Source organism: the organism of the source record quoted next, unplaced genomic scaffold, assembly GCF_019419815.1.
Source record: "Pyrus x bretschneideri cultivar Hongxiangsu unplaced genomic scaffold, Pyrus_bretschneideri_v1 Contig4, whole genome shotgun sequence".
Classification (NCBI taxonomy): domain Eukaryota; kingdom Viridiplantae; phylum Streptophyta; class Magnoliopsida; order Rosales; family Rosaceae; genus Pyrus; species Pyrus x bretschneideri.
Window position 1 is genome coordinate 7181545 of NW_025999723.1, and position 25937 is coordinate 7207481.

General features: G+C 38.1%; 4 protein-coding genes across 4 annotated transcripts; 2 read left to right on the plus strand and 2 right to left on the minus strand.

Moving 5' to 3' along the window:
* The first annotated feature begins 107 nt into the window (after window positions 1–107).
* On the plus strand, window positions 108–3859 carry LOC103928580 (ankyrin repeat-containing protein ITN1-like). The gene is made up of 4 exons (XM_009337648.3): window positions 108–270; window positions 623–1180; window positions 1908–2317; window positions 2863–3859. The coding sequence occupies exons 1-4, from the start codon at window positions 249–251 to the stop codon at window positions 3691–3693; spliced, it is 1821 nt and encodes a 606-aa protein (XP_009335923.2). The 5' UTR covers window positions 108–248; the 3' UTR covers window positions 3694–3859.
* Window positions 3860–7290: 3431 nt separating this feature from the next.
* LOC103948350 (probable membrane-associated kinase regulator 4) lies at window positions 7291–9199 on the minus strand. Its single transcript, XM_009359366.3, has one exon. The coding sequence runs from the start codon at window positions 8993–8995 to the stop codon at window positions 7907–7909; it is 1089 nt and encodes a 362-aa protein (XP_009357641.2). The 5' UTR covers window positions 8996–9199; the 3' UTR covers window positions 7291–7906.
* A 3762-nt stretch (window positions 9200–12961) lies between these two features.
* LOC103948349 (rootletin) lies at window positions 12962–19287 on the minus strand. The gene is made up of 18 exons (XM_009359365.3): window positions 18896–19287; window positions 18594–18821; window positions 18396–18491; window positions 17841–17893; window positions 17635–17731; window positions 17389–17462; window positions 16767–16884; window positions 16107–16217; window positions 15818–15894; window positions 15381–15447; window positions 14919–14984; window positions 14725–14832; window positions 14445–14575; window positions 14285–14351; window positions 14129–14196; window positions 13956–14049; window positions 13660–13730; window positions 12962–13549 (listed from the first exon to the last, which is right to left on the minus strand). The coding sequence occupies exons 1-18, from the start codon at window positions 19043–19045 to the stop codon at window positions 13174–13176; spliced, it is 2052 nt and encodes a 683-aa protein (XP_009357640.2). The 5' UTR covers window positions 19046–19287; the 3' UTR covers window positions 12962–13173.
* Window positions 19288–22414: 3127 nt separating this feature from the next.
* Window positions 22415–25637, plus strand: LOC103928583 (chalcone--flavanone isomerase-like). The gene is made up of 4 exons (XM_048565228.1): window positions 22415–22520; window positions 22640–22798; window positions 24825–25051; window positions 25398–25637. The coding sequence occupies exons 1-4, from the start codon at window positions 22415–22417 to the stop codon at window positions 25635–25637; spliced, it is 732 nt and encodes a 243-aa protein (XP_048421185.1).
* The last annotated feature ends 300 nt before the right edge of the window (window positions 25638–25937 follow it).

The window sequence follows — 25937 nt, forward strand, 5'->3', positions numbered from 1 at the left end:
TTAGGTTAATTTCGTTTGTTCAGGCGATGACATGGAAAGTGAGAGAGAGAGAGAGTAGCAAACTGGGGGAAGCAAAATTCCAAAACAGCCACCACTAATCGCGACTCCCATTTCCTCCCTCCTTCCTCCCCAGTCCTCCTCATCTTTTTGTCTTCCTATCCTTTCCCCTTTCCGTCTTTTCACTCCCCCAATTTTCCTCCTCTGCAACCCAGCAGCCTCCACTTTCAGACTCTCTCTTTCTCTCTCTCATGGCGTCCCCAATTGAGCAAGGTACACTTTCTCTCTCTAAAATTTTTACTTTTGAATTCCTCTGATTTGATTATTTTCCGGGAAAATATACCTCAGAAAAATAAAACAAGATTCTCTGTAGCTACCAGCTCTGAAAATAATTGAATAAACAAAGAAATTAATATACTCCAGTAGAATAACATCATCAATCAACAACTTGTCAGTTGTTTCTTACCTTCGTCGCATGCTTAATTGATCTCATCATTTCTGATTAAACCCATCTTTTATTTTCCCGGAAAGTTGCCTCCTTCACTTTCCTCTGAACCAAACAGGTTTTGTTTCTGATTGTTTCTGATCATTTGTCTATTATTTGTGATTATGATTGAACTTGTAGGAGGTGATACGGATTTAGAGAAGGGTCTGATGACTGCACAGCCGAGCCAAAACCCTCTGGCGAAGCCATCGCCGTCTTCGTCTCCGTCTTCCACGGCATCAGCGCCGGCTTTGGTGCTTTCCAACTCGCCCTCGCCGTCTCCATCTTCCACGGCGTCGGCGCCGGCTTTGGTGCTTTCCAACTCAGGAAAGAGGATTGACCAGGCGGGGAAGAAGAAGTACGTGAAGCAGGTGACGGGGCGGCACAACGACACGGAGCTTCACTTGGCGGCTCAGCGCGCGGATCTAGCCGCCGTAAAGAAGATTCTCGGCGATATCGATTCGCAGATGGTGGGGACCGTAAGCGGTGCGGAGTTTGATACGGAGGTGGCTGAGGTCCGCGCGGCGGTGGTGAATGAGGTGAATGAGCTGGGAGAGACGGCTTTGTTCACGGCGGCGGATAAAGGGCACCTTGATGTGGTTAAGGAGCTGTTGAAGTATTCGAATAAGGAGACCGTTACGAAGAAGAACAGGTCCGGGTTCGACCCCTTGCATGCTGCTGCAAGTCAAGGACACCATGGTAATGATCTTCAGCATTTGTGCTAATTTGTGCTAATTTGGATTTTGAATCTCTTAGTCTAATTTTAATTTTAGTTGTGTGGTTTGTGAATTTGGTAAAAGATGGAAAGAGGATTTTAGGATAAAAGTTTGCATCTTTGAGATGTTGGGATCTGGCTATGTCATTTCTCTTGTTCTTTGAATTGTTAATAATGCGAACTAAGAAATAAAATGTATTCGATCTTCTTGATTTATGATTTGAGAGATGATTCATTTTGCTTGATTGTGTGTCCAATTATGTGCTGCATAAAAGTGTTGTCTGCTTTCGGTATTTTCTCGTTAACCAGAAGGCTGTCTGTTTTTTGAGATATTGATTCTTAGAGAGTGAAGCATTCGGGATTTTGATGGTATTAGTTAAGCTGCACTGGTAGTATTAAATGGATAGTTATGTGAGAGGAATTGCCTCATGTTGTGAAACAAATCATGAATAATTAGTTGTATTTTGAAGCTTTCTGCTTAATCAGGACTTGCATTTACTGCCATACCTTTTTTCTGTTGATCAAGGAATTTAATGCAGGGGATTTCCTAAAACGGCTGATGCCTCTACTAGTCACTTGTTTCCTGGTCCCTTGGCAATCCTCAAATAATGATTTCCGATTGTTATCTGAGTAAAATGAAAGTTACAGCTTACTCGTTTTGAATGCTTCTGTGCCATTGGACATTACATTCATACTCTACTTTTCTTGCAGCCATTGTCCAGGTACTCCTAGATCATGATCCTGGGCTAAGCAAAACAATTGGCCCGGCAAATTCAACCCCACTTATATCCGCAGCTCATAAGGGGCATGTAGCGGTAGTTGATGAACTGCTGTCGAAGGATTCTACCTTGTTGGAAATTTCTAGATCAAATGGGAAGAATGCATTGCATCTAGCTGCAAGACAGGGGCATGCGGAGATTGTAAGGGCATTGCTTACAAAGGATCCACAATTGGCACGAAGAACTGACAAGAAAGGGCAAACTGCATTGCATATGGCTGTAAAGGGGACAAACTGTGAGGTGGTGAAATTGCTTCTAGGGGCAGACCCCGCAATTGTAATGCTTCCAGACAAATTTGGGAACACAGCATTACATATTGCCACCAGGAAAAAGCGAGCAGAGGTATGTCTGGGTTCTCACTTTACCTTTGTCTTGACTGATGTTTGATATATGGCTGTGAATTCAAATTCTTTTGATATAGTAACGGCGGATTTAGTCCCTCAAATATCGTGAGTCAATGCCTTGAGTAATTTTCTTTTAGTATGTACTAGGTAATGAAAATTTATTTATCCTCCCAGAGTGTGTAATGTTATAGATTTATTCTTTTGCCATTTTAGAAATCCTTGCTCCGGACATCTGATCCGTGCACATGGTTGCTATGATACGAACTATTCTTCTTTAGCAATTTCCTTTTCTGATCTAAGTTAATTTGCACAGTAAAAAATAGTTGCAATGAACTATGAGTTCTTATTTTCTAGTGTGGTGTGAACAAAAAAAATCAAGTTGGCTAAAAACCCCCCATCAGTTTCTAGGGACCTTTGTTGCATTTTGCTGCACTAGTTTTATCTTTGGCTCGAGCTGAACTAGTGTAGCCATGATTCTTTATTTCATGATTGTATATCTCCGCTATAGATTTATATTACTGATTATTCTGTCTTTCTTTGCAGATAGTGAATGAGTTGTTACTCCTCCCAGACAGCAATGTTAATGCACTGAACAGAGACACAAAAACGGCTCTTGACATTGCTGATGCACTTCCACTTTCCGAAGAAGCCTCGGAAATAAGGGGTTGCCTTTATCGCTATGGTGCTGTCAAGGCTAATGAACTGAACCAACCAAGGGATGAACTGAGAAAGACTGTGACTCAGATCAAGAACGATGTCCATATCCAGCTTGAACAAACAAAGAAAACCAATAAAAACGTTCACAATATTTCCAAAGAACTTAGAAAGCTCCACAGGGAAGGAATCAACAACGCCACTAACTCAGTCACTGTGGTCGCTGTTCTATTCGCAACAGTTGCCTTTGCCGCTATCTTTACTGTGCCCGGCGGTGATCTTGATAACGGGACTGCCGTGGTAGTGAAGGGCCTTCCTTTCAAAATCTTCTTCATTTTCAACGCCATTGCCCTCTTTACGTCTTTGGCTGTTGTGGTAGTTCAAATTACCTTGGTCAGAGGCGAGACAAAGGCAGAGAAACGGGTGGTGGTGATAATCAACAAGTTGATGTGGCTGGCTTCAGTCTGCACTTCGGTGGCATTCATAGCCTCCTCTTACATAGTGGTTGGCCGGCACCACAGATGGGCCGCCATTCTTGTAACAGTGGTTGGGGGAATGATAATGGCGGCAGTTCTCGGCACCATGACATACTACGTGGTGAAGTCAAAGCGGACACGGTCCATGAGGAAGAGGGAGAAGCACACGAGGAGGAGCGGTTCCAACTCATGGATGCCCTCTGACTATTCCAATTCGGAAATCGACCGAATTTTTGCCCTTTGATCTGAATTTGCACAGAATTTGCACCATCGTAGAGGAATTGTAGAGACTAAAAACACTACGAAAATGGATGTTGAGTTGGTGCAGAGGTGTTTAGGTATATCCGTGACCTCCAGGAAAGATCCTGGAGTTGAATAACAGCAATATATTTATCTGCCCTCAGTTTATACTCTGCTTGGTTTTTACTTGGAAAAACTGCACTTGTCTTGTATGTATATTTGTCAAGACGAGTAACTTTTATGTTTTTTTTTCACTTTTCACGAGTAGCTAGTACTAGTTTTTGTTACGTAGCCCGTTTTTATTGTTGATACGTCATTCGTGATGTGTCGGTATTATTATTGCCAACGGAACATGTTATGCACTTTCAACAATATTGATGCATGTATTAAGAACACTTGTAACAGGTATAATTCTAAATTTCTTTTGCTGAAACAGGAAAATTCAGAAAAACTGACACGATTGCTATGAAGCATAACACGTTAAATATCTTCAATTTTTTGTATATCTGTCATGTTAAACGACACGATTGACAATTCGAATTTTGTAATTGGAGGAGGAAATTGAATTGAAGTTTGTCGATTGGATGAATTTTAAGTAATAAATATAGGACAGTCGAGACATTTGAAACATTTTACGTGTTATGCTCCGTACTATTATGATAATTTTTCTCCTATTTTAGTCAAATGAGTAACGAGTTTATAATTATCCTATAACAACCAATCTCTCAACTAAATAAAGAGAGAAAAAATTAACAGTCAAACGGAAATACAGATTTTTTACCTCAAGTTAACAGTGCAGTAAACGGAAGAAAGAGGCCAGCTTTACGGCGTCGTTTCAAGGTTGATCGCTCCTTCCCTCCAAACTCAGCCGGAAATGGTTCGAATCCACGCGAAGCACGGCGAGGCTGTGACCAGAAGGAGTTCGGCTATGAGTCATAGCCTATGACTGCGCTAGCATTTCTTCAATTGATCAAATTGCCCCCGAAATATCCCGAATTTCCCATCTCCAAACCATGGTCGACCGCCTGGTTCTCGAGCTCGAACCTCGTCTGGAACTCCTCCATGGCGACGCAAAAGGTTCAAACATCAAGCAAAACCCAAAAAACCCTAATATTTTGCTTAAAACGCATTAATTCAAATCTTAATTCTTAATCTCCTAATCACTCACTGGTTTTATTACTAATGCAGCTGCTTCTCTCCTCAGTGCTCTGTCCGAAGCCAAATCCTACGCTTCCAAGGTGAAAAACCGAATGATTTGAACTTAAAAACGAAAACGCACTGATAAATTCTGGGTTTTTGAAAACAGGACCAGCTTTGGAGTTGGAGAGGGAGCTCAGCTCGGATTCTGCGTTTCAGAAACTGTCGGCAGGTAACCCTGTTTTTGTTTTCTGCGTTTTTGAATTGTGTTTTGCGATTAGGAAGTTTTGAGTTTGATTGCAATGTGAGAATTTTCAGGCATTGAATTTGGCTGGGAGGATTCTAGTCGGCTTTGTTGGGCATTGGAAGCAATGAGAGAACTAAGGTGATTAATTTGATGCATTATTATTTGGAAGGTTTAACAACACTTCCGGGACTGTTCATTTTTAACGAAAAATCATATTTATACTTTTTCCTGGTACTATTCACTATACCTTTAAAAATAACTTTTCATTAAAAGAGAAGTTTTTTTTTAGACTTTTCGTTAGTTTTCTTTTATTTCTATGGTTAATTCTGAAAGCGAAGTAAGGTGATTATATTGCAATTGATTTCGACATGTTACTGAAAGCGAAATAAGGTGATTAATTTGATGCATTATTTGTATGGACTGCAATTGTTTCAACATGTTACTGAAAGCGAAGTTCTGAACTTTTTAGTTGTAGAGACGCATATAGGAGTAAGCTTTTGATGTTTTGTGGGAGAGATATAGCTTGGTAGTTGGAATATATTTTGTGGCAGATTGTTATCAAGCTGCAGTCAAGTGACTCGTGTCCTGCATAATTACCGGTAAGTGGCGAATGTGTCGACTTAATTCTTCCATACATAACGTATAGTCGTATATTGATATTTGTCTAGTACATGTTTGTGTACGCGTGTGTACGTGTTTTGATTGTGTGGACGAATATTTGTGTTCATGTCGATGATTGAATTTGTTCGTGTTCAGGAAATGGCAAGATCCATCTGGATGAACGCAGCTGCCCATAAAGATGGATGCCGATGAATCAAGGCACTAAGGCACTTGATTTTCGAACAAGTTACAGCTCTGCAGTACATGTAAATTCTTCCTCATCGGGTTTGTGTGTTATGTTTTGGTTTTCAGTAGGATGTGCATACCAGAAAGAATGATAAAAGATGTTTGTTTGTGATGCATTGACAAAATCATTGCCTTTAAGTACAGATTATAGTCAGCTGTAACGGTCATACATGGCGGGCTTAGTTTACCTTTGTTTCGTAGTGGAAGTTTTCTGTTGATTATACAGAGTTTTGGATTTATTACGATGTTTGTGTAGTTAGATGAAGAGTAGCAATTGTCTTATCTGCTTGTTTGCGGATATCATATGTTTATGGTATAATTGTTATGCTATCACAAGAAAAGATATGCAAGGATCGAAAAGAGAAAATGTCAAATATTAGCTTCTACGATGAGCTTAAGCTACATCCAAATCTTCCAGGTTATAGGGATAGCCTAGTGATAAATCCTAAAACTTCCAAAAGCCCGTTCTTAGATTAAGCCGAAAAAATAACAAACTAAATAACCAATAATTTTCCGCCTCAGTTGACCCTTAAACTATTTTAGCCAAGAACAAATGTAATCTTACGCAACCAAGGATAGAGTTTAGTTTATGCTATTGACATTGAATTCTGAATATGATATAAGCCCGTGTCCGTGGATACCTAACGGAAAATCAAAACTTCTACCTAAAGAGGAAGATAGTCGAGAATGAGGTATAACAAATGTTGTTACATACTGATCTCTGTTGGGCAAAAATGGTTGTGGATGCTATACCTCAGTTTTTATGCTAACTTTGTGGCTTTTGTGCTGATCTAACTAGCAATCCAGCTGGTCTGCAAGCCCTACCATTTCCTTCTTTTTCCCAGTTAACATTAAAATGTGGGTGGGGAAAAAGGTTTGTGGTTAGATGTGTATCTGCTAACCCATAGTGCTCAACAACATCAATTAGACCTTTAATTGTTCTTTTTTGCTCTAATCCTATCAAATCTTTAGCTGACATGCTCACTTAATTTAAGGTTTATATTTCCCACTAGGGAGTATCTGGGAAAAGAAAAGGGGAAGGAACAAAAGCCAAAGTAAAGGCTGTTTTCTTTTACTTGCACTTGAAGATTTCCTCTTGTATTAAATTATTGCACATTTACTTCCTTTTGTCAACTTAGTAATTTGTTTCACCTATACTGTGCCTTAGGATTACTTTGTTTGATGCAGTAAGAATGAGTGAATATGTTTTCATTGTTGATCCAAGAATCATTTTCTTCTGTTAATACATATAATGGACGCTGGTGTCTTCTGGCTACTCTTGAGGGGCAGAGAGGTGGGCTTTTCGAAATTTGGGGTTTGATGATTCGCTGGGACATAATGATGTTGATCTTTGCCTAATCGAAGGTACTTTGCACTTAAATATTCATCGGGGAATGGTGTCGGCTCATTGAATTGATGGGTGTTGAATAAAATTAGCTATCCATATATGATGATGAGAAGATTTATTTATTTATTTATGTTCATCGATTCATAGTCCATTGGGTGACTCCTTGAATAAAATCAGGGTTGATGAAGACTGTTGACGCGGATACTATCCCGAACTTTTCTTTCCCAATTCACTGGTTTATGACATCTTAAAAGATAGCTATTGTAGATTCAAAACTTAGCTAGTTGAAGTCTAGAGCTACGGAATTTGCTGGAAGTGAAACAGTTGTCAGGAATAGGGAAAAACATGACGTCCTGTCTAAGAAAATGTTTACTAGAAAGTATCAGGTGATTTAAAAGACATCAGTAAATCAAAATTGTTGAATGCTTGCTGATTTGAGGGTTCGAAATTTGTGTTGGTTAATCCTTATTTGTTTGTGCTCAATTTATCTTGCCATGACAGAGTTTCTGACAGCCTTGCACTGAATCAAAGCATATCCATTTATCAAATTTGTGAAAGAAGGAAAGAAAGAGCACATCACTAACACAAGTCAAAAGTTTGTACTTTGCCATCCCTCCCTCTCACTCACTGAGATCCCCTTCAGCCCCTGCAAAGCTCCGGTCTTTCTTGATTCTCGCAAGCTGCTATCCTGGAAGCTGACAAGGAGTAGAACCCAACTTCACTTACTGTCTTTCTTGAACGGAAACGTTGCTGCGACTGCTTGCAATGTGCAATTGCCCCCTGAATTGAACTCTCAATTTCTGAACTTGCACTGTTGCATCTCTTCAGAAACTGCAGCTCCTGAGTCCCACTTGAATGATTTGAAGATGATGAAGAAGAAGATGAAGAGCCCGAAGATGATGAAGAGGATGTCAAGATCTTTGTTGGATTCCGTTTGACGGCCAGTGAGAATGATCTCCTGTGGAGAGCAGCACCATCCTCAATGATCTTGTCTTTGCTGAAGCTCCTCGCACCAGAAGCAGACATTTGGTATTTCTCCCTCTGAGTGTGTCCAAATGGGCTCTTGGATGTCTTCATATATTTACTTAAATCCTCAGATTTGAAAGCCATTCCTCCATCTACATTCCTGGCAGCAGCTGCACTGGACTCATTGGAACAACTGTATTTGCCAAACAGAGACTTGAGGTAAGCCCGGGAAGACTTCAGCTTTGAACCAAGCAATGACTGCCTGAACTTTTTGGTCCAAGACTTTTTCGGGTTTTCATTTATGAAGCCGCTTGCTTCAGTTGAGTACTCCAAAATATACTCCTCGGGATTCAGCTCCCTACTAACCTGGCAAGACTCCGAAGGCGAAATATTGCAGGACTCAAATGGGGTGCTGGTTGTAGTTGGAGTTGGGGCAGTGGTGGCCAATGGAGTGCTATAGAATTCTTCGAACATATCTTTTTGGTGATCAAAACTAGAATAGGAGTTCTGTAGTAGTTTCTCGACCATTTGTAAGCGCGGGGGGAGGTGGAGGGGAAGGAGTTTCCCTTTGTAAAAGAGCTCATCAGCTGGAGAAGTTGTGGGGGGATCTCTCTCCAAAGAAGTGGATGACATTTGAAACTCAAACTCTCTGGCGTGTGGAGGAGAGCTCATGGAATGGTTGAGGAAGGCAGAGTATGAACCGACATCCATGTCGATGTAGTCGTCGTCTGCATGGTCACAGGATAGGTGGTCTACAGCCATGGCTTCTGTGGTGCTTGAAGACGAGCTTTGTGAGGTTTTTGAAAGTTGTTATGCAACCTTTAGAGATTGTCGATGGTGCTAACTTATAGTAAAAAATAAACTGTTTTTCGAATATTTTTTTAGTGCTGCCAAATTCCAAATATAAAATTAGATGTGGACCTTTTTCTGTTGGCTCATTTCTAAATGTTCTCTTTTTCTCTATCATTTATAAATCTGTGGTTGTCTATTTCTTTGTTTATGTTTCTCTCATTGTTTATATTTTGGAAAAAAGGAATATGTATGTGTGTGTGTGTGTGTGTGTGGGGACGGATTTGTTACACTGATTTTTTTACATAATTTTTGACACGTTTTGTGGAGACCACTTCATAATGTATTTCAACGATCTGCCTGTATACAAGACTCCTTGAAAAGTTTTGTAGTTAGCATCATTAAGTTTAAAACTTTAATTTGGGGCCATATGCATTTTCCAATCAACCTTAAGGTTCCTAAGTTGTGAAAAAAGACGAATATTGTGGTCCATAATATCTAAAAATGCTTAATTAAGCAAGAACCATGATTAAAGGATTAATATCTATTGATGATTTACTTTAACCCTTAATTACAATCATCAACTTGGCCTAGGCCGGCTATTGTTCAGTGACTTGGTCTTTGTTAGACACAAAATTGTTTGAATTTTTACTTGTTTGGATTTCAACATCTCAAACTTAAACAATGCTTGAATCGTTGAAAGTTACCATAACAAATACTTAAATAGTCTAGTCAAGAACTGATAATGTTAATAAGAAACATTTAAAAAATTGAACTTAAAAAAAAAGACGTTATAGTGCCCTAACAGTTGAATATTTTGATGTAGAATATGTAAATTAAAAATGCTACTTTCGATCGAAACTCGAAGGCATGAGGAATATATCCCTTGGGACGTCCCAATAATATTCCGAACCAAAAATACGATGTCACATTTTTAAAATTTTACATGACGTTACATGATTGGTTTGAGATACTACTATATTGGCATCTATGTTTAATGTAAATCTTTGTTTGAAAGCATATAAAATAATCGACATGGGCGACTGCGGTAGACTAGCAGTCAAGCAAACCAATGCCACCTATTCAATTAGTGAGTTTAATAACCCAAAAATTAGGCGCATGCACAAGAAAATAAGTATTTCTTTAAGTACTTCTCAAACTCACCATCTTTGTGGTAAAATTCAAATTCGAGACCAACCCCACGTCTCAAAACCTGGCTTTTTTCTGCAGTCGAAGAGTTTAAATAACTCTCTCTCTCTACGAAAACAAAACTTGAAAAGCTTTTCTAATCAGTGCTCTCTCTCTCTCTCTCTCTATGAAAACAAAACTTGAAAAGCTTTTCTAATCAGTGGAGTAATGCTTGGAGCTAAAGGTTGAAAAAGCTCTTGTAATCCAATAGAGTAGTAATTAGAACTAAATAATCACTTTATATTCTTCACCTGATCATCTGCTACTTTTACTGGATTCCTGGGTTTGTTCTTCACTTTTATTTCATATTTTTACGTGCATGCACGCATATCTTTGATGCTTATGCGTCATATTTCATTTCGCACACAAATTAAAGCTTGACATGCATGCACGAATTATCCTTTTGCAATTTTAACGAGTTATCTTTGCATATGTATATCGTACTAGAATTGACGGCACATGTTATATATGTGAGTCCTGTACAAGAGTAGAGAGACGAGGATTAAAAAGTTGAGTGTGCAGTGACGAATGATAAATCAAAATTGCTACATCACTCCTTAGTTATTAAAGTTATATTTAAACTGATTTAGAGTACTAAGACACAATACTAATTTTACATTCATTGGTCGACTAAGACAATTTTCTTAATACGTAGTATAAATAAGGGACCCTTTGGTGGGGATGTTTGACTAGTTCTTACCGGTTTATTCCAACGTGACGTTGATCTGGATCACAATACAATGAGTCTTACACTTTTATAACAAATATAATATGGATGATATGGTCGAACACTCACACATAAGTTTTCCTCGTATTAGATAATATTTCACGTATAAAAGAGCCAAACAATATTATTCTCGAAAAATTATCAAATTTCTGAAACAAGAGTTTCTTTTTAGTTTCTAGAAAATGAGAAAATTGTCAACCTCAAACATGGCCAAGACAGAAGCCGACAGACGACAGTTGGTGGTGGGAAAGGGATATTTCCGGAAGGAATGCCTTCCGTTTGTCTTCTCCCTCCCAACACACTCCCCATCTTTGCGTTCCATCTTTTTCTGTGTTTTATTTTCTTCTTCTCAAATTTTAACCACTAAAAAACAGTAATGGGATTCCCTCCTTTTTCAAAACCCAAACCAAATGGTTGGCCATGGCTCTTCTGATAGCCTATTCCGTTCCTCAGACTACCTGACCACTCACTAGCTACTAAAGTTGATCATATGTTTTGGTCAGCTGATTATGCTTATGTTGCATATCTGAATTCACTCAAATTATAACGCACGTACTAAGTTTCGAGTTTAGAATTCAGGGTTTAGGTATTGATAATAGTACGCATATTGTAGACTTGTAGTGGAGAAATTTTGCATATATGCATTAGTATGCGGCGCCTCACACAAAAAGTAACCCTAAATCGAATTTACATGTAGAGGTCTATCTTTCTGTGAAAGGGGTCGCATGCTGACGTCAGTATGCCATATCACACAAGGTTTATATCTGTGGCCTCTCCCACTTTCTAAAATATCCATATGTTGGCATCAAAGTTAGATTGTTTTGTTCTCTCTCTGATTTTCTTGAGACAAACGGCACTAAGTAGTAGGCACTATTGTCCTCTTACAGCAAGCATTCATAAATGTGTTTTCTTTAGCTTGGGTCCAGGCTCCAAACTGTACATTTAAATAGAATCCCAGCTTAGATTTTAAGGGCTTGAGTAGTCACAAGACACCCCACTTGGACATGACTTGCCCCAAACCCTACTCCACAATATCATCTCCTCCATCAAACTTTACCATGTCAATACCTTCTCGTGCTTTTAACTCTTGCATCCCCGAATAAGGAGAATTTCTTAGTTGCAGACGTCCAGATCACGAGGTTGTCCAACCACACATAAAATATCTCACTCTTTTGTATTTTGGTTTTGCCCACCTTTGTAGGTCTCACTCATTTGTGTCTGGTGCCTTATACAGACGTCTGGACACAAGAATTTCTCCTATATAATGAGGATCAAACAACCAATACGTATTACATTTACCTTTATGAAAATGTTACTAATAATCACTCACGCGTATGAGTAATTGTTAGTTGTTGATTAGATCAATTCCATAACGCATCAATGGTTGATAATCACTGCTCCCGTGATGACTATTCCTAGCACAACTCTAACGTTATATGCAATGACAAATATCGTAACCAAATTATATTAAAAAAATGACCCACAACCCTAAAATCCAGGATGCTTGAGCTATCTGATTGGTTCAAGGATTGACATGTAGAGCCTCTATGGATTGATTAATTGGGGCACCCTTTGCCGGGCATCCCACAAAAGAAAGAAATGAAACAATAGCTTGAAACTAACTTCTTTGGGAAGTCGTTTTAGAAGCTGCTTTTGTAGAAAGGACTTTTGGGTGGAGAAATGTTTAATGTCCAGGCCACTAGCTTCTGTTCCCTTTGTGCTAAAAACATAGGAGGCCCTGCGTAATTATGGTGCTCTTGAAACATAAAACAAAAATTATACTTCTATAACCGGAAACCTTTTCAAGTCCACATAAACAAAAGAGCTTGAAACCCCCACATTCTTCTCTGGATTCCTCCATTTGTGGGTCTGAAAGACCGGCATAAACATCCGGTGGACATCCTGCGTCCGCCACTCCAGGAAAAGAGGGACAATTGTAGCCACATTCTCATTGGCATCGAACGGTTCTACGAGACACGGTGTGGAGAAGCTAAATTGTCGAAAAGAGCGTTATGGTCACCGGCTACATCCAAATTACACCATTCATTCATTTGTAATTCCAGAATACAACATAATGGTTCGAGAATTCAAGGAAGAATTAACAAATTGATAATCCGTCACTTGTTACAATGAAGTTACAAATTGAAGTATGTGCAAGTTTTCGGAGGTCAGGTAGAGTCTTATATCATGCTTATAATACACAGGTAACGATCACCTAGCCAGCATAAGCATTGGGCTATTTGGCTGATGAATCACCAGAACGGAATTCCCTTTCAAGTTCATCGAATTCCCAGTCATTAATCTCCTCTGCTGAGTAGTCTTGACCAACCTTGCCAAACTCAGATTCCAGCTTAGCTAGTTCCGCTTCCGTGTCAAGCGTTTGCTCTGCCCTGACTGCACCTGACCCAGACTGCTTATTTGTCCCTGCTTTCTGTGCTCCTGTGCTTTCTGTTGGGATGTGAGATGGATCGCTCTGCAGCATTTCACTAGATGAAGTTTCTGCTTTTGGGGCTGGATTCTCCAGTTGTAGATTTGGTCTCTCAATAGCATCGAATTGCTCTCTTAATTTTTCAATATCAATAAACAGCTCCTTAACCCTCGGGTCATTTTTCCTGGAATACGCAAGCCAAGTACATCATATTCAGGGGCTTTGGTGAGTATCTCCAAACATAAGTGTACAAAGGAAAACAAAACAAGTTCATACACCCCCACAAGTTCATACCTTGAAACTTCGGCTCGTTGGCCATAAAACTGCTCTTTGATGTTATCTACTACACTGAAGGTGGTAATAATCTGAAACAAAAGGACAATATCAATGTTGTGTTTTTTAGTAGATAAATTTTGCACAACACATAGAATTAGGTAAATTATGGAACCGAGAAACCTTAGACACATTTGAAGCATTCCTAACGTGTTACTATAAAAGACTACTGGCAAGAGAAATTTGGGATGATAGATGATATAGACAAATAAGACTGACATAATTCCTGATACGATAATATAACAACATATTTTTACCTTGGTTTCGTGGTCCAAATATTCCTTCTCAAGATTATTTATTGGATTTAATACTTTGGAATCCTCATTCTCTGCACTAGATGCCATCTTTGATCTGTCTCATCAGGTCAATTTACATTAAAAACAGCTCAAACATAATGAAGGTGCAACCATCACAGTTTAAGAAACAATACCCCTCACTCAATTTCTTTAGGTTCTCTACAAATGTCCCAATATGGCTGATAGAAGGCCCCAACTCCTTCTGCAGAAGATAAAAGGTGCGCGTCAAGAACATTGAAAGAGATATCATGTATATAAATGTGTGTGAGAGAGAGAGAGAGAGTCAATACCTTGTAAGCAGAGAGATGGTCAATGGCCAAGTTCAAAAAATAGTCCTCATGTTTCTCCAATTCATCGCTTGAAAATGCAGAAAAACAAGAGTTATTTAAATAACCATGCATAGATTTGAAGAGAGAAAAGAATCCAAATGCATGGAGTTGAATAACATACTTGACCTGCTTCTCCTTCATATCTGCAAATGAGCGCTGGAGAACCCAAGTATCTTCGAGAAAATTAACCCATGTCTTTAGAATATCAGCCTCTACCTTACATGATGCAATAGATTTTGAGAGCTCATCTTCCTGTGAACAAAACAAAGATTTGAATGATGCAAACGGCCAAAAGGTGTAACACACTGAACCTGAAATATTCCAGAAGGTGAGCAGCATAGTAAAAAAGAACCCTGGCCCATTCCCATTGTGGGCAGAACAACTTTGAAAATAATCAAAACCTTTGTTTCGCAGTGAGAAACAATCTTATTGTTAGCTTCCTCAAATTGTTCTCTCTCTTCCCTGGTATTGCGAAGGCGAGCATTAGCTGCAGCCAAGGAGATATTAACCTACAGAAGGTTTGTGTTTAGAAATTCGCAATCAATGGAGAGCAAATTGATTTAATAGATAAGGGGAAAAATCAAAGCAGAAACACCTTTTTCAGTTTTGCCTCAAGATCATCCCTTTCTTTTTCAATCTCTGAAATCTCAGCTGTTATTTCCTGAAAATGGTCACAAGACAAACTCAAATTCCCTCTCCAAAACCTGTGGTATGCTTGTACAGAAGCATTTCATCTCTACCACATCTATAAACAGGCCTTAGCATAAACCAAAAATGAAGGTTTTACCCTTGGGAGAAAAAAACGAAGGGAATGGTTTATGAACTTCAAAATTAGCTTTTGAGACTCCACCATGCACTCACATATGGATTGCACGAAGCTTCTTTTGGAGTTCAAATAATACTTCCCACAAGAATAAAGATGCTAAAAATAAAATATCCACACGTTTTAAACTTGATAGGTAACAGTGCAATTGCCCGATAAAAACCTCTCTACATAAATGTGTCTAGATTTAGTACAAACTTCATGTTGTTATTAAGTACGGTTGAAGGACATTACCTTCTCTCTTTCAGTCACTTCACTTGCTCTGGCTACACGAACCTTTATTGCCTCCTCTTTTTGAAGTCTGTCATTTAGAAAGAACAAAGAAAGTGATTTTGTTTTCCCTATTCCGTGCATCTAATACAATAATAAAAGAAGCACAGACTTGCCATTACTGTTAATCAAATCAATAATTCTTCGCCGAATTACAGTTACAAACTCAAGGTTCACTAATCTCTATATGGATACAATACATCAAGCCAAGTCATATAAAGTTTTGACTTTTGAGTTAATGTTTATTAGTCGATAGCTTAACATTTGACTTGAAACCAAGACAACAGGGAGTATATAATGAACACACATGTATTATAAGAAAAAATAGCAATTGTAACAACATGATTCAACACTATAGAAGAGCAACATGAGCACAAATGGTTCCTAAAGTGTTGTTATACCTGTGATCTGAAATACGATTTTCAGCTTTTGAAGAGGAGCTAGCAAGAGATTCTGATAGTACCTTCAGTTTATCAACCTGAGTGTACAACCAAAACAATGTTGGTAATAGGAGTTTATAACCTTGAAAGAAAATTGGCAATTTCTTGGTGCAAAAGTAACAATCAAAGGATCGAGCTGCACTAAATTCATAAACTATAGAAATAAAGGCAAGATGCTGCCAACAAGTTTGAAACCATGCTTTCAGATATGTAACCAATAAATGATGAAGCAGGACGACAAAAGACATACTTTTTGAGCATGGATCTCTGGAGAATCTCCATTGTTGAACAATTTCTTCTTCAGTAAAATCCCTTCTAATCTGGAACATGCTCGAATTTGTGTAAGTGCTTCTTTTAATGCCTACAAGAAACATAGGGCGGTCATATCCATTATTTTCTTAATTTTCACTCAAAACTGGCCAATAAAAAGCTATCAGAAATCCATCAAATTGGACCTTATAAAGAAGGAACAAAAGCAGAACTTAGGCACGTACAGAATGCACCCCGTAGACATTGTAACAGTTCATTTGCACCTTCTGCATGATATTTTACTCAATCCCCAATAAGCAGCCAGTTGTCTTTTTTCCTAGACATGGAATTCTTAAATGGCTTCTTTTACTGTATGTTGTAAACTTTGAATTTTTATTTGTTACAGCTTCAATGGACACCTTTTACATGGAAGCCTCCCATATAAATAATATTATCATTATTATTATATTCAGAATGTCAGAAGTTTAAATTGCACACATGGTAGCAGCTATCTATTGGGTCGCCCATGACTAAAAATGCATCATTAAGCCACTAGTCTTCCACTTGATAATATTTGACATGTCTTTGTAACTTATGATTAATTACATAAAAGTAATGACACACTAGAACCACAAAAATAAATAATGGCAATTGTGCTCACCTCTATTGTTTCCAATTTTGTTTCTTCTGATGGTTTGTCATGACCTTCATTTGAGGGCTTCAGAGGTGGTTTTGTTGCATCAAGCTTCCTCTTTAGACTAGAGGCTTCTTCATCTATTCTGTAGCAGGACACATATATAAAAACACAGGTAAGAAAATGTTTATCAGCCGCATCTCACCCCTTTAGCCCATTGAGGTCTAGTCTCATCCTTTTAAGCTCTATCCAAACAGTATGATAATTAAATGCCCATGGTCACCATCCCAGACAACAAATCTGTAAAAGTTTCTAAAAAATAAAAATAAACAAATTTATTTGCATAACCATACATCTATTGAGTGGCAGGACTAGTCCATATCCATACAAGAACAAAATCCCACTGCCTATTCTCAAAAAAGAAAAAGCCAAAAGAGATTAATATGTATTAAGATCAGATCTGCTAATGATCAATCATCAACTTACAAGGTGATAATTCGTTCACAATCATGTTTTGGGTGTGAATGCGTGTGGTAAATAAAACTAGGGTTATGCAAACATAAGAAGTTACTCATGAAATTGCTATATCAAGTGAAGAGAGAGAGAGAGAGAGAGAGAGAGAGAGAGAGTTCTGTTATCTTGTGCACACCTTACGACATCAGCATTTATCTTTAACCCCGTAATTGCACCTTGTGCAAATTGGAGCAATTCCTCCCGTTTTACCTGAATGCAAGAGAATATGAGCCAGTATGCTTCACTTAAGCAAAAAGAAGTACAAGACTTGCGTGAGTTATATCTATATAAACTTTACAGAAAATATGCATATATCAAGCTTTTCCACAATTCATATTTGTTGATATAATCTTGAAGTGCACTCTTAGTTTTATATCTTTACCAATACTTCATCTTTGTAGCTTGAAAAAGCTGTTGCCAGGTCCTGTATACTGCTCACTACTGCATGATGAACTTCTGTTCCTCCAGTAAGACAGAGCCTGCAGTTTCATATATTCAGGCCTTATTTTTGCTAACCTGGATAAATAAAACTGGCACTTAACAAACCATGAACTGCATTACACACTAGTGGACAGTCCTGGTTCTCACCTAAACATCTCCATGAGCAGGGCAACCTCTTCATCGTTTGGAGCTTCAAGAATCTGAGACATAGAAAAGAGTTAACCATCAGTTAACTTCCAGAATCAGTCATTTCAAAAAAAATATAAGATCATTTAGGATAATTCCAGTTTTAGAGGTTTTAGGCATTTGATGAAAAAGATAAGTTTCCTAATCCCCCTTTTTTCCTTAGTTAAGAAAAAGCTACTGGTTCTGATTACAGAAGAAAACTCCATGTGCTTCACAAACCAAGAGCATATGTCGTAATGCTTGAGACAAAAACAAAGAGCAGCCTGTTCAACAAGACCATCCCGACTCAAACCATTTTCCCCCATGCCTCCATTAAGTTCTTCCCTTAACTAATGAAATAAGCAATCTCTTCATGTACCACATTCTTTCATCCATCATACCACTCACCAGTTTCGCTGAACTATTTCTGAAATCATTAGTTAAAAGAATAAAACAAAAAAGCACACTTCTTTCATAAAAATGTCTAAATACTTAAATGGCATTGATTATTGCAGCATTCCTTTCTCGAATTCATACCATGGACAGTGTTATGCCCTCCAAAGCCTGACTTTGAAGAAAAACTTCGCGGAAATTCATCGGTTCGCCACCAATATCAGAATCATAATACAAAACCTAATCACATGACCGAAAATCATAAGCTTCCACTATACTCCAACGAAACCACTAAAACCGAATGAAATGAAATAAAAGTTCAAAAACAAAATAAAATCGAACCAGAGAGATTCTTTTTCGAATCTCGTTTGGGTCATTGGCCACAGCAGGCTGCTCCGGCGCATTCTCCTTCTTTTCCGCAGAACCCTGAGAAAGCTTTAGCCTCTCAACCTCTTTCAGCAGCAGCACCCACCTCCTCAGTATCTCAAGTCTTTCGGGGCCCCTGCAGGACACAGCCGCTTCCTCCAATCGCTGTATACTCTTCTTCACACTCCTAAAGCTCCGACCTCCCTGTAAACAAATGCGAGTGTGAAAAAATGGAGGAAAATGTGCACAAAGAAAATTGACGGAAAATGTGAAATTACCATTCGGTCCTGGAACCGTTTGGTGCCCTCGGCGACGGCTTGGCCGGCGTGCTGGACGACGGAGTCGGCGTAGTTCTTGACGGTGCGGGTGAGGTTGTTCTTGTTCCCAACCTCCACCGCCTTGCTCACCGCCGATCTCAGCCACGACATTTTCTCCGAGTTTTTGCGCTCCAGCTGTTGAAATTATTCAGAAATTTTGACTAAAAAGCTAAATTTTTTTGGGATTTTGATGTTTTGGGAGAGGGATCGAGGAGGCGAGAGGTTTAGGGTTTGGGGTTTAGGGGAAATGGGGGAAGGATTTGGGGATTTTTTGGGGAACCATTGCCAGTTGAGACGGAGGGAAGGAAGAAGAGAGGATGAACAAGTCAGCGTTTTGTTTGTCACGTTTTTGGACTTAAGCGTCGTCGTTTTGGGGGGTTTTGGGTTGATGTGTCCTTGCTCTAGACAAACTACCAGTCCATTTCTAGTTTAACTGATGATTCTCCCTTTTTTTTTTTTGGTAAGAAAGCTACTTAGAGAAGGATCCTTTCCACCATGTCTATCAAGGCATACAATTTGAACCTTTGAAATTTGATTCAACAACTACAAATAGGAACATACTTTAAAATTTATAATAATTTTAATCATTAGGTCAAATTTCAAAGATCTGAATTATATACCTTAGTGGACTTGATGGAAAGGATCCGGAAAACATCATTTCCCCTTAAAGAGATATTCCCATTTGTTAAAAAATGGGGGTTAGTTGTGGGTCCACCCTCATTGAATTTTAATCACCTAAACTCATTTGAACTGTTTATTTTTCAAGTTACATCTTATAGATCATCTTTGCAAATATTAGCTAAATCGAAAATTTCTAAGGCATTTAATGCAATTCAAATAAATTGATAAACACTATGTTCTAATAAACATTAAAATTTCATCGGGACAATTAAATGAGCAAATAGTTTCTGATGAAATTGAATTTTTGCATAGATTATCTATGAATCAATACTTACAAAATAAAGATCTCTTCCCTTATAAATGTCACATCCTGGCCCGGGGGGACCATTTCCCGGCCCCGTTCTACCACCGTAGAACGATATTGTCCGCTTTGGGCCCTGACCACGCATTCACAATTTTGTTTCTGGGAACTCACACGAGAACTTCCCAATAGGTCACTCATCCTAGGAGTGCTCTCGTGCGCTACTTGCTTAACTTTGGAGTTCCCATGGAACCCGAAGCCAATGAGCTCCCAAAAGGCCTCGTGCTAGGTAGGGATGAGAATATACATATAAGGATCACTCCTCTAGACGATGTGGGATGTCACATAAAGCCTGTTTATATCAATTTAAACAAATATAAAATAAATAAATAAATCACTTGAAAAGACTACAGTACATATACAGTGTCATATGCAAGGTAAGGTCATCTTCAATCGAGCCGTCCAAAGGACTATAAGACAAAACATAGCCCTTTTTGATACATAACCCATCTCCAATGAAGGGCTGGGCCAAAAAAATTTGGGACCCACCAGGCCATAATATAGCCAAATGGCCAGAGGCTGGCCAAACATAGCCACCAATCTTGAAAGTTGTGCCTAGCTGTGCTGTTAGCTGATTTCATGTAGCTTTTTTTTTTTAATATTATTATTATTTTTTTATAAATACCTAAGTCATTTCTACAGCATTTCTCACATCATTTTTACCTTTCATATTATCTTACATCATTTTAATGTCTAAGTTGTTAACATGCAAATAAGATTAAAATATTTAATAACATGAAACTTAAACAACATTTAGCGACAAGTGGCCCTCAAAATATGTTTGAAAACCTTATTTTAATATGGTAGTTTAATTCATTTAACCAATAAAATTAAAGAACAAATTTAAAATAATAAATTATTGAGGGGAGTAAAAAAATAGCCCTCTTTGGTTGAAGATTGTACATAGATATAGTATGGTACTGTTCATTAAAAAATCATTTCTTACAAGACTGTAATCTAGACGGGGGCTAAACGTAACTCCTTCGGTTGAAAATTACCTAACTATATATTTCTTGGGGCTATTTTTCAGTGGATGCTGATAAATAATGCGCATGAAAAGGGTAGCAATATCCGCGGGCCTAAAAGTAGGATTGGATGCTGATACAAACATTTTACATACAGAATTATACTATGTGGTACATAGCAAAAGGCCCAAAAGTAGGATTGAAGTTGTCATATGCTTTGGACACCTAGCAACATACGTTGGACGCCCAAATCACCACAACACCGATATCAAATATAATTTCCAAACATTAATGTTATTTGTCATTTAGTATTACGGTCTAATAATATTTTTTTTTTTTAACTAATATGTGTGTTCTAGCTCCCCCCTTCTCTCCAAAAAAAAAAAAAAAACCCTAGAGGTGCTGCTCCCCTTTCCTAAACCTAGATCCTCCAAATCAAGCCTACCTTATGCTACCGGCCCTTCCTCTTGAGTGGAGTCAGTAGCAACCTCATCTCCTCCTTCCTTTTTCCCCTTTTCCTTCTTCCCTAAGCCCCATCTTCTTCCTTTTCTTTTTCTTTGGGCCCTGTTTTCTGGTTGTTTTGCTTTGCGCTTGTCTCATTTTCCTTAAGCTTTGTCACAATTTCTTTGAGTTTTGTCTCAATATTTGGCAATCTTGTTGCAGATCTGAGTTTCAGGCTTTTTCCTTCCCAAATTGTTGTTCCCAGTCGCGAGCTCCTGCCCACTTGGTTCAACTATTCAGCTCCTTATGCTCTTCCTTTATGGACTTCGGTTGGAGGCGTGCCTTGGCTTGCCCACCCCCATTTTTCGTTCTTTCTTTTAGTTCGTTGGTTCTTCTTACCAATAGTGGCAACTTGGCGATGGTGGTGCGGCTGTTTTGGTGGAAGCGGTTGTTTCTCGTTTCCAGATCTAGGGTTTTTAGTTTAGGCTTTGTCTTGGGCTCAACTTGTTTCCTTTACCTTTGTAATGGATTGCATTTTTACTCTGTTGTGGACTATGTTTGGACTATGTTTGGACTAATCTCACTTTGTATTAGTGTGTTTTATCTTTAATGAAATTTAGTTGTTTGACCAAAAAAAAAACTGATATGTGTGTTCTGACATGTTCTTTAATATAAGTGTTCCTCACAAACAATGGTAAAACTCACATTATTAAATAGTGCGCTAGAAAGAGTTACAGTTTTACGTGTTCACATGATTTTATCGTGTTTGATTTGAAATATCGAAACACTGTCATCTTGATAATTTAAGGTGGCCGTTAGATGTAGCTTCTGCTCAACACCTGTGACTCATGCACGAATTATGGAGCCAGTACACCTGCACACACCTCTCATGGTCGTCATGGAGTTTTAAATTCTAATTAATAATTAAGCTTAGCGTTATCGATGCAGTACAAACTGTAAAGGGCGGACTCACGTTAATCACGCCCTTCAGGCTCTATAAAAACACACACCTCGTTCCTACCGTTTAAACACTCACCATCGAAACGAAATTAAACATTTTAACGTTTGCCAAAAGAAGAAAACCAGTATTCAATGACCTCACTACCCTCAGTCACCCCAGTTCAAGTTGAAACGACGACGTTTTCGCCGACCACCAAGCCTCCCGGCTCCGCCAACATCCTCTTCCTCGGCGGTACAGGTTCTTAATTAACTGTTCAATTAATTTGATGATAAAGGAACTAATGATAGTTTATTGGGTTTGCATGCTTTTGAGTATACGTTAGAGGTACTGTACTTTGCATGTGCTAACGTGCGCAGGGGTGAGGGGTCTGCCGATCGAGGGCAAGTTTGTGAAGTTCACGGTGATCGGGGTGTACTTGGAGGATAACGCCGTGCCTGTCCTCGCCATCAAGTGGAAGGGCAAGACGGCCCAAGAGTTGGCGAACTCCGTCGAGTTCTTCAAGGACGTCGTCACAGGTAAATATATGACTAGCTAGTCTAGCTTAGAACAAAGGTTTAGCAGTACCCTACGGTGGCATAAATATGTAGGAAAATGCTATTGACACTTTTTCTATCTCTCACACTTCTTTTTAATTTTTACTATTGATCTTCTTCAATTCATTCGATTTAACGGTCGAAAATTGAGATGAGTGTGTGAGAAGTAAAAATAAGTACGTGAATAGAAATACCCAATATATGTTGTTACAAAAAAATTGTGGATTACTTTCTAACACTATGTTTGAATAAGAGAAATAAACTTAGACTTTTAATAAAAGTTAACATTTATAAATTGATATGCATCAATTCTCTTGTTTGGATTCATAAACATAGAAATTTAGAATTTCTGCGTGTAGAAGGAAAATAAAAAATAAAAAAAATAAAAACTTGAAATTTCAGACATTCACTTCCCAAGTTTAAATATTATGTAAATGCTTTTTATCCAAAATGGTCCCTGAGATTTGCATAACACATCATTTTGGTCCCTAAGATTGAAAATCAATAGAAATGGTCTCTGAGATTGTCCCCCATCCATTATTTTGGTCATTCCGTTAAAAACTCCGTTAAAGGTCCCAGAGCTTTTGGCCGGAAGTTTGGGTAATTTTCAAAACTTTGTAACTCAATCGTTTCTTAACCAAATTCGACTCGTAATATATCAAAATAAAGATAGGAAAGTGTAGAACAAGATTATACCTATTTGGAAGCACAATGGTTGCCGGATATGGCCGGAAAATAACCTGAAAGGTGATTGATCAGTGGGAAAATTGAAAAACTCGCCAGAAACTAGATAAACTTTAAACATTCATAACTTCTTCAATACTCAATGAAATCGAGTGATTCAAAAACAAAAATAATACTTCTCGACGAGACGAAGAGAATGGTACCTTTTTCAAAAGCTAAGTCACCATGGTTTGGCCGAAAAATGGCTCAAAAGTGGCTGCTTGGTTGTTGAGTTAGCCACTTTCGAGCCATTTTCCGGCTAAACCACGGCGAGTTAGCCATCAAAGAAAGGTACCATTCTCTTTGTCTCGTCAAGAAGTATGATTTTTGTTTTTGAATCACTCGATTTCGTTGAGGATTGAAGAAGTTATGAACGTTTAAAATTTACCCAGTTTCCGGCGAGTTTTCCAGTTTTCCCGTGGACTAATCACCGGCTATTTTCTAGCCATCTCCGGCAACCATTGGGCTTCCAAATAGGTATAATCTTGTTCTACACTTTTCTATCTTCATTTTGATATATTATGAGTCGAATTTGGTTAAGAAACGATTGAGTTACGAAGATTTAAAAATTGCCTAAATTTCCGGCCAAGAGCCCTGGGACACTTAACAGTTTTTAACGGAATAACCAAAATAATGGATGGTGCACAATTTCAGGGACAATTTATATTTATTTTCAATCTCGGGGACCAAAATGATTTGTTATGCAAATCTGAGGGACCATTTTGGCTAAAAAACTGTATGTAAATAGGTGTCAATTCCAAATTTCTGAGTAAGAGTTTAAAAATAACAAATTCCATATTCAAATTATATTGTTCTTTTATGTTAATCCAAACAAAAAAATTTATAAATTATAAAAAATAAAACTCCGTTATTTTAAAATTGTTATGATCTTAAAGTTTTTTTGTTCAAACAAGAATTCTTTTCTAGACGCTACGTTCGAATAATGTGTGTCAGAAAAATCTTTTATTTATTTATTTTTTAATTTCATTTATGGATATGATTTGTTTAATACTTTGGATGAGAACGCCAACAGATGAGATCAAAATTAAATATAAATAAGATTGATTTGAAGTGTCTGATCAGTCCCAAGTTTCACAGAGAATCTGCAATCTGACCCAAATTTCGGAAAAAAAAGAAATTGTCTGGTATTGGATTTGGAACTCCATAATGTAGTATAATTAATAGATAACATAAGGGTATTAAAATATCCATGTATTTGGCCTTGAGCATAATATATATTATCTAGTTGCAATTTAATATGTGACCTGCACCATCTTTTACGTAGGTCCATTTGAGAAATTCACACTGGTGACGTTCATACAGCACTTAACTGGCCGGCAGTACTCAGAGAAAGTTGCAGAGAATTGCATTGCCTCTTGGAAATCAGCCGGATTTTACAGCGGCGAAGAAGCCAAAGCCATTGAAACGTTCCTAGAGGTCTTCAAAGATCAAACCTTTCCTCCAGGCTCCTCTGTCTCTTTCGTTCAATCACCACCACATGGTTCATTAACGGTAACTAGAACTTACGTACGCATATATAATCTTTTTTTATCTTTATATATTTTATTATACAACAGAGGTGTGAGATCGAATTTGAAACCTCGAGTGCTGAAACGAATGCTCTTAACTAACCAAGCTAAGAATCCCTTAGTGCGCATATATAATCTTGATTAATTAAGGGAAGTGTTATTGGTACTCCAAAAATCTCATTCTACACTCCTCACAAGTGTATTTTTCTTTCCAAATATAGAAAGTTTGAAATATAGAACGAGATTTTTGGAGTGCTAATAACAATTCCTTTAATTAATTAGTAATAAGGGTTCATGTATAATAGTCTTCACTGTACGTACTGCTACAGATTAGCTTCTCGAAAGATGGATCCATCCCACAAGTGGGGAACAAGGTGATGGAGAATAAACTACATGGAGAGGCAATTCTGGAGTCGATCATCGGAAAGCACGGTGTTTCGCCAGCGGCAAGGCAAAGCTTGGCCGAGAGGTTATCGGATTTGTTGACTGAGAAGCCTGAACTGTTGGGGGTTGGAAAGGCCACAAACCAAGTTGAGGTTGGGGCAACTGATCAGAGAGAAGAGAAATGAAAAAATGGCTCTCGCTAGCTATGTTATGTCCCCTCAAAATCAGAAAAGTTGTTTCTTGTTTGTTATCATGTCATGGTTTGTTTTGTTTAATGTAATAAATAAATTTTTTATGGGTGTGTTAGCTAAATGCTTGCATTCTCCATTTGAGGATGAGTTAATTCTCCCATTTGTAATAATGTATCTTCACTGTAAAAAATTTATAATCAAATCATTCAGTCTTTTAATCTTCATTTGGAGATCATTCATGCAGAAAAATATTTGAATCGGTGATTGTTTAATCATCTAAATATACTTAATTAT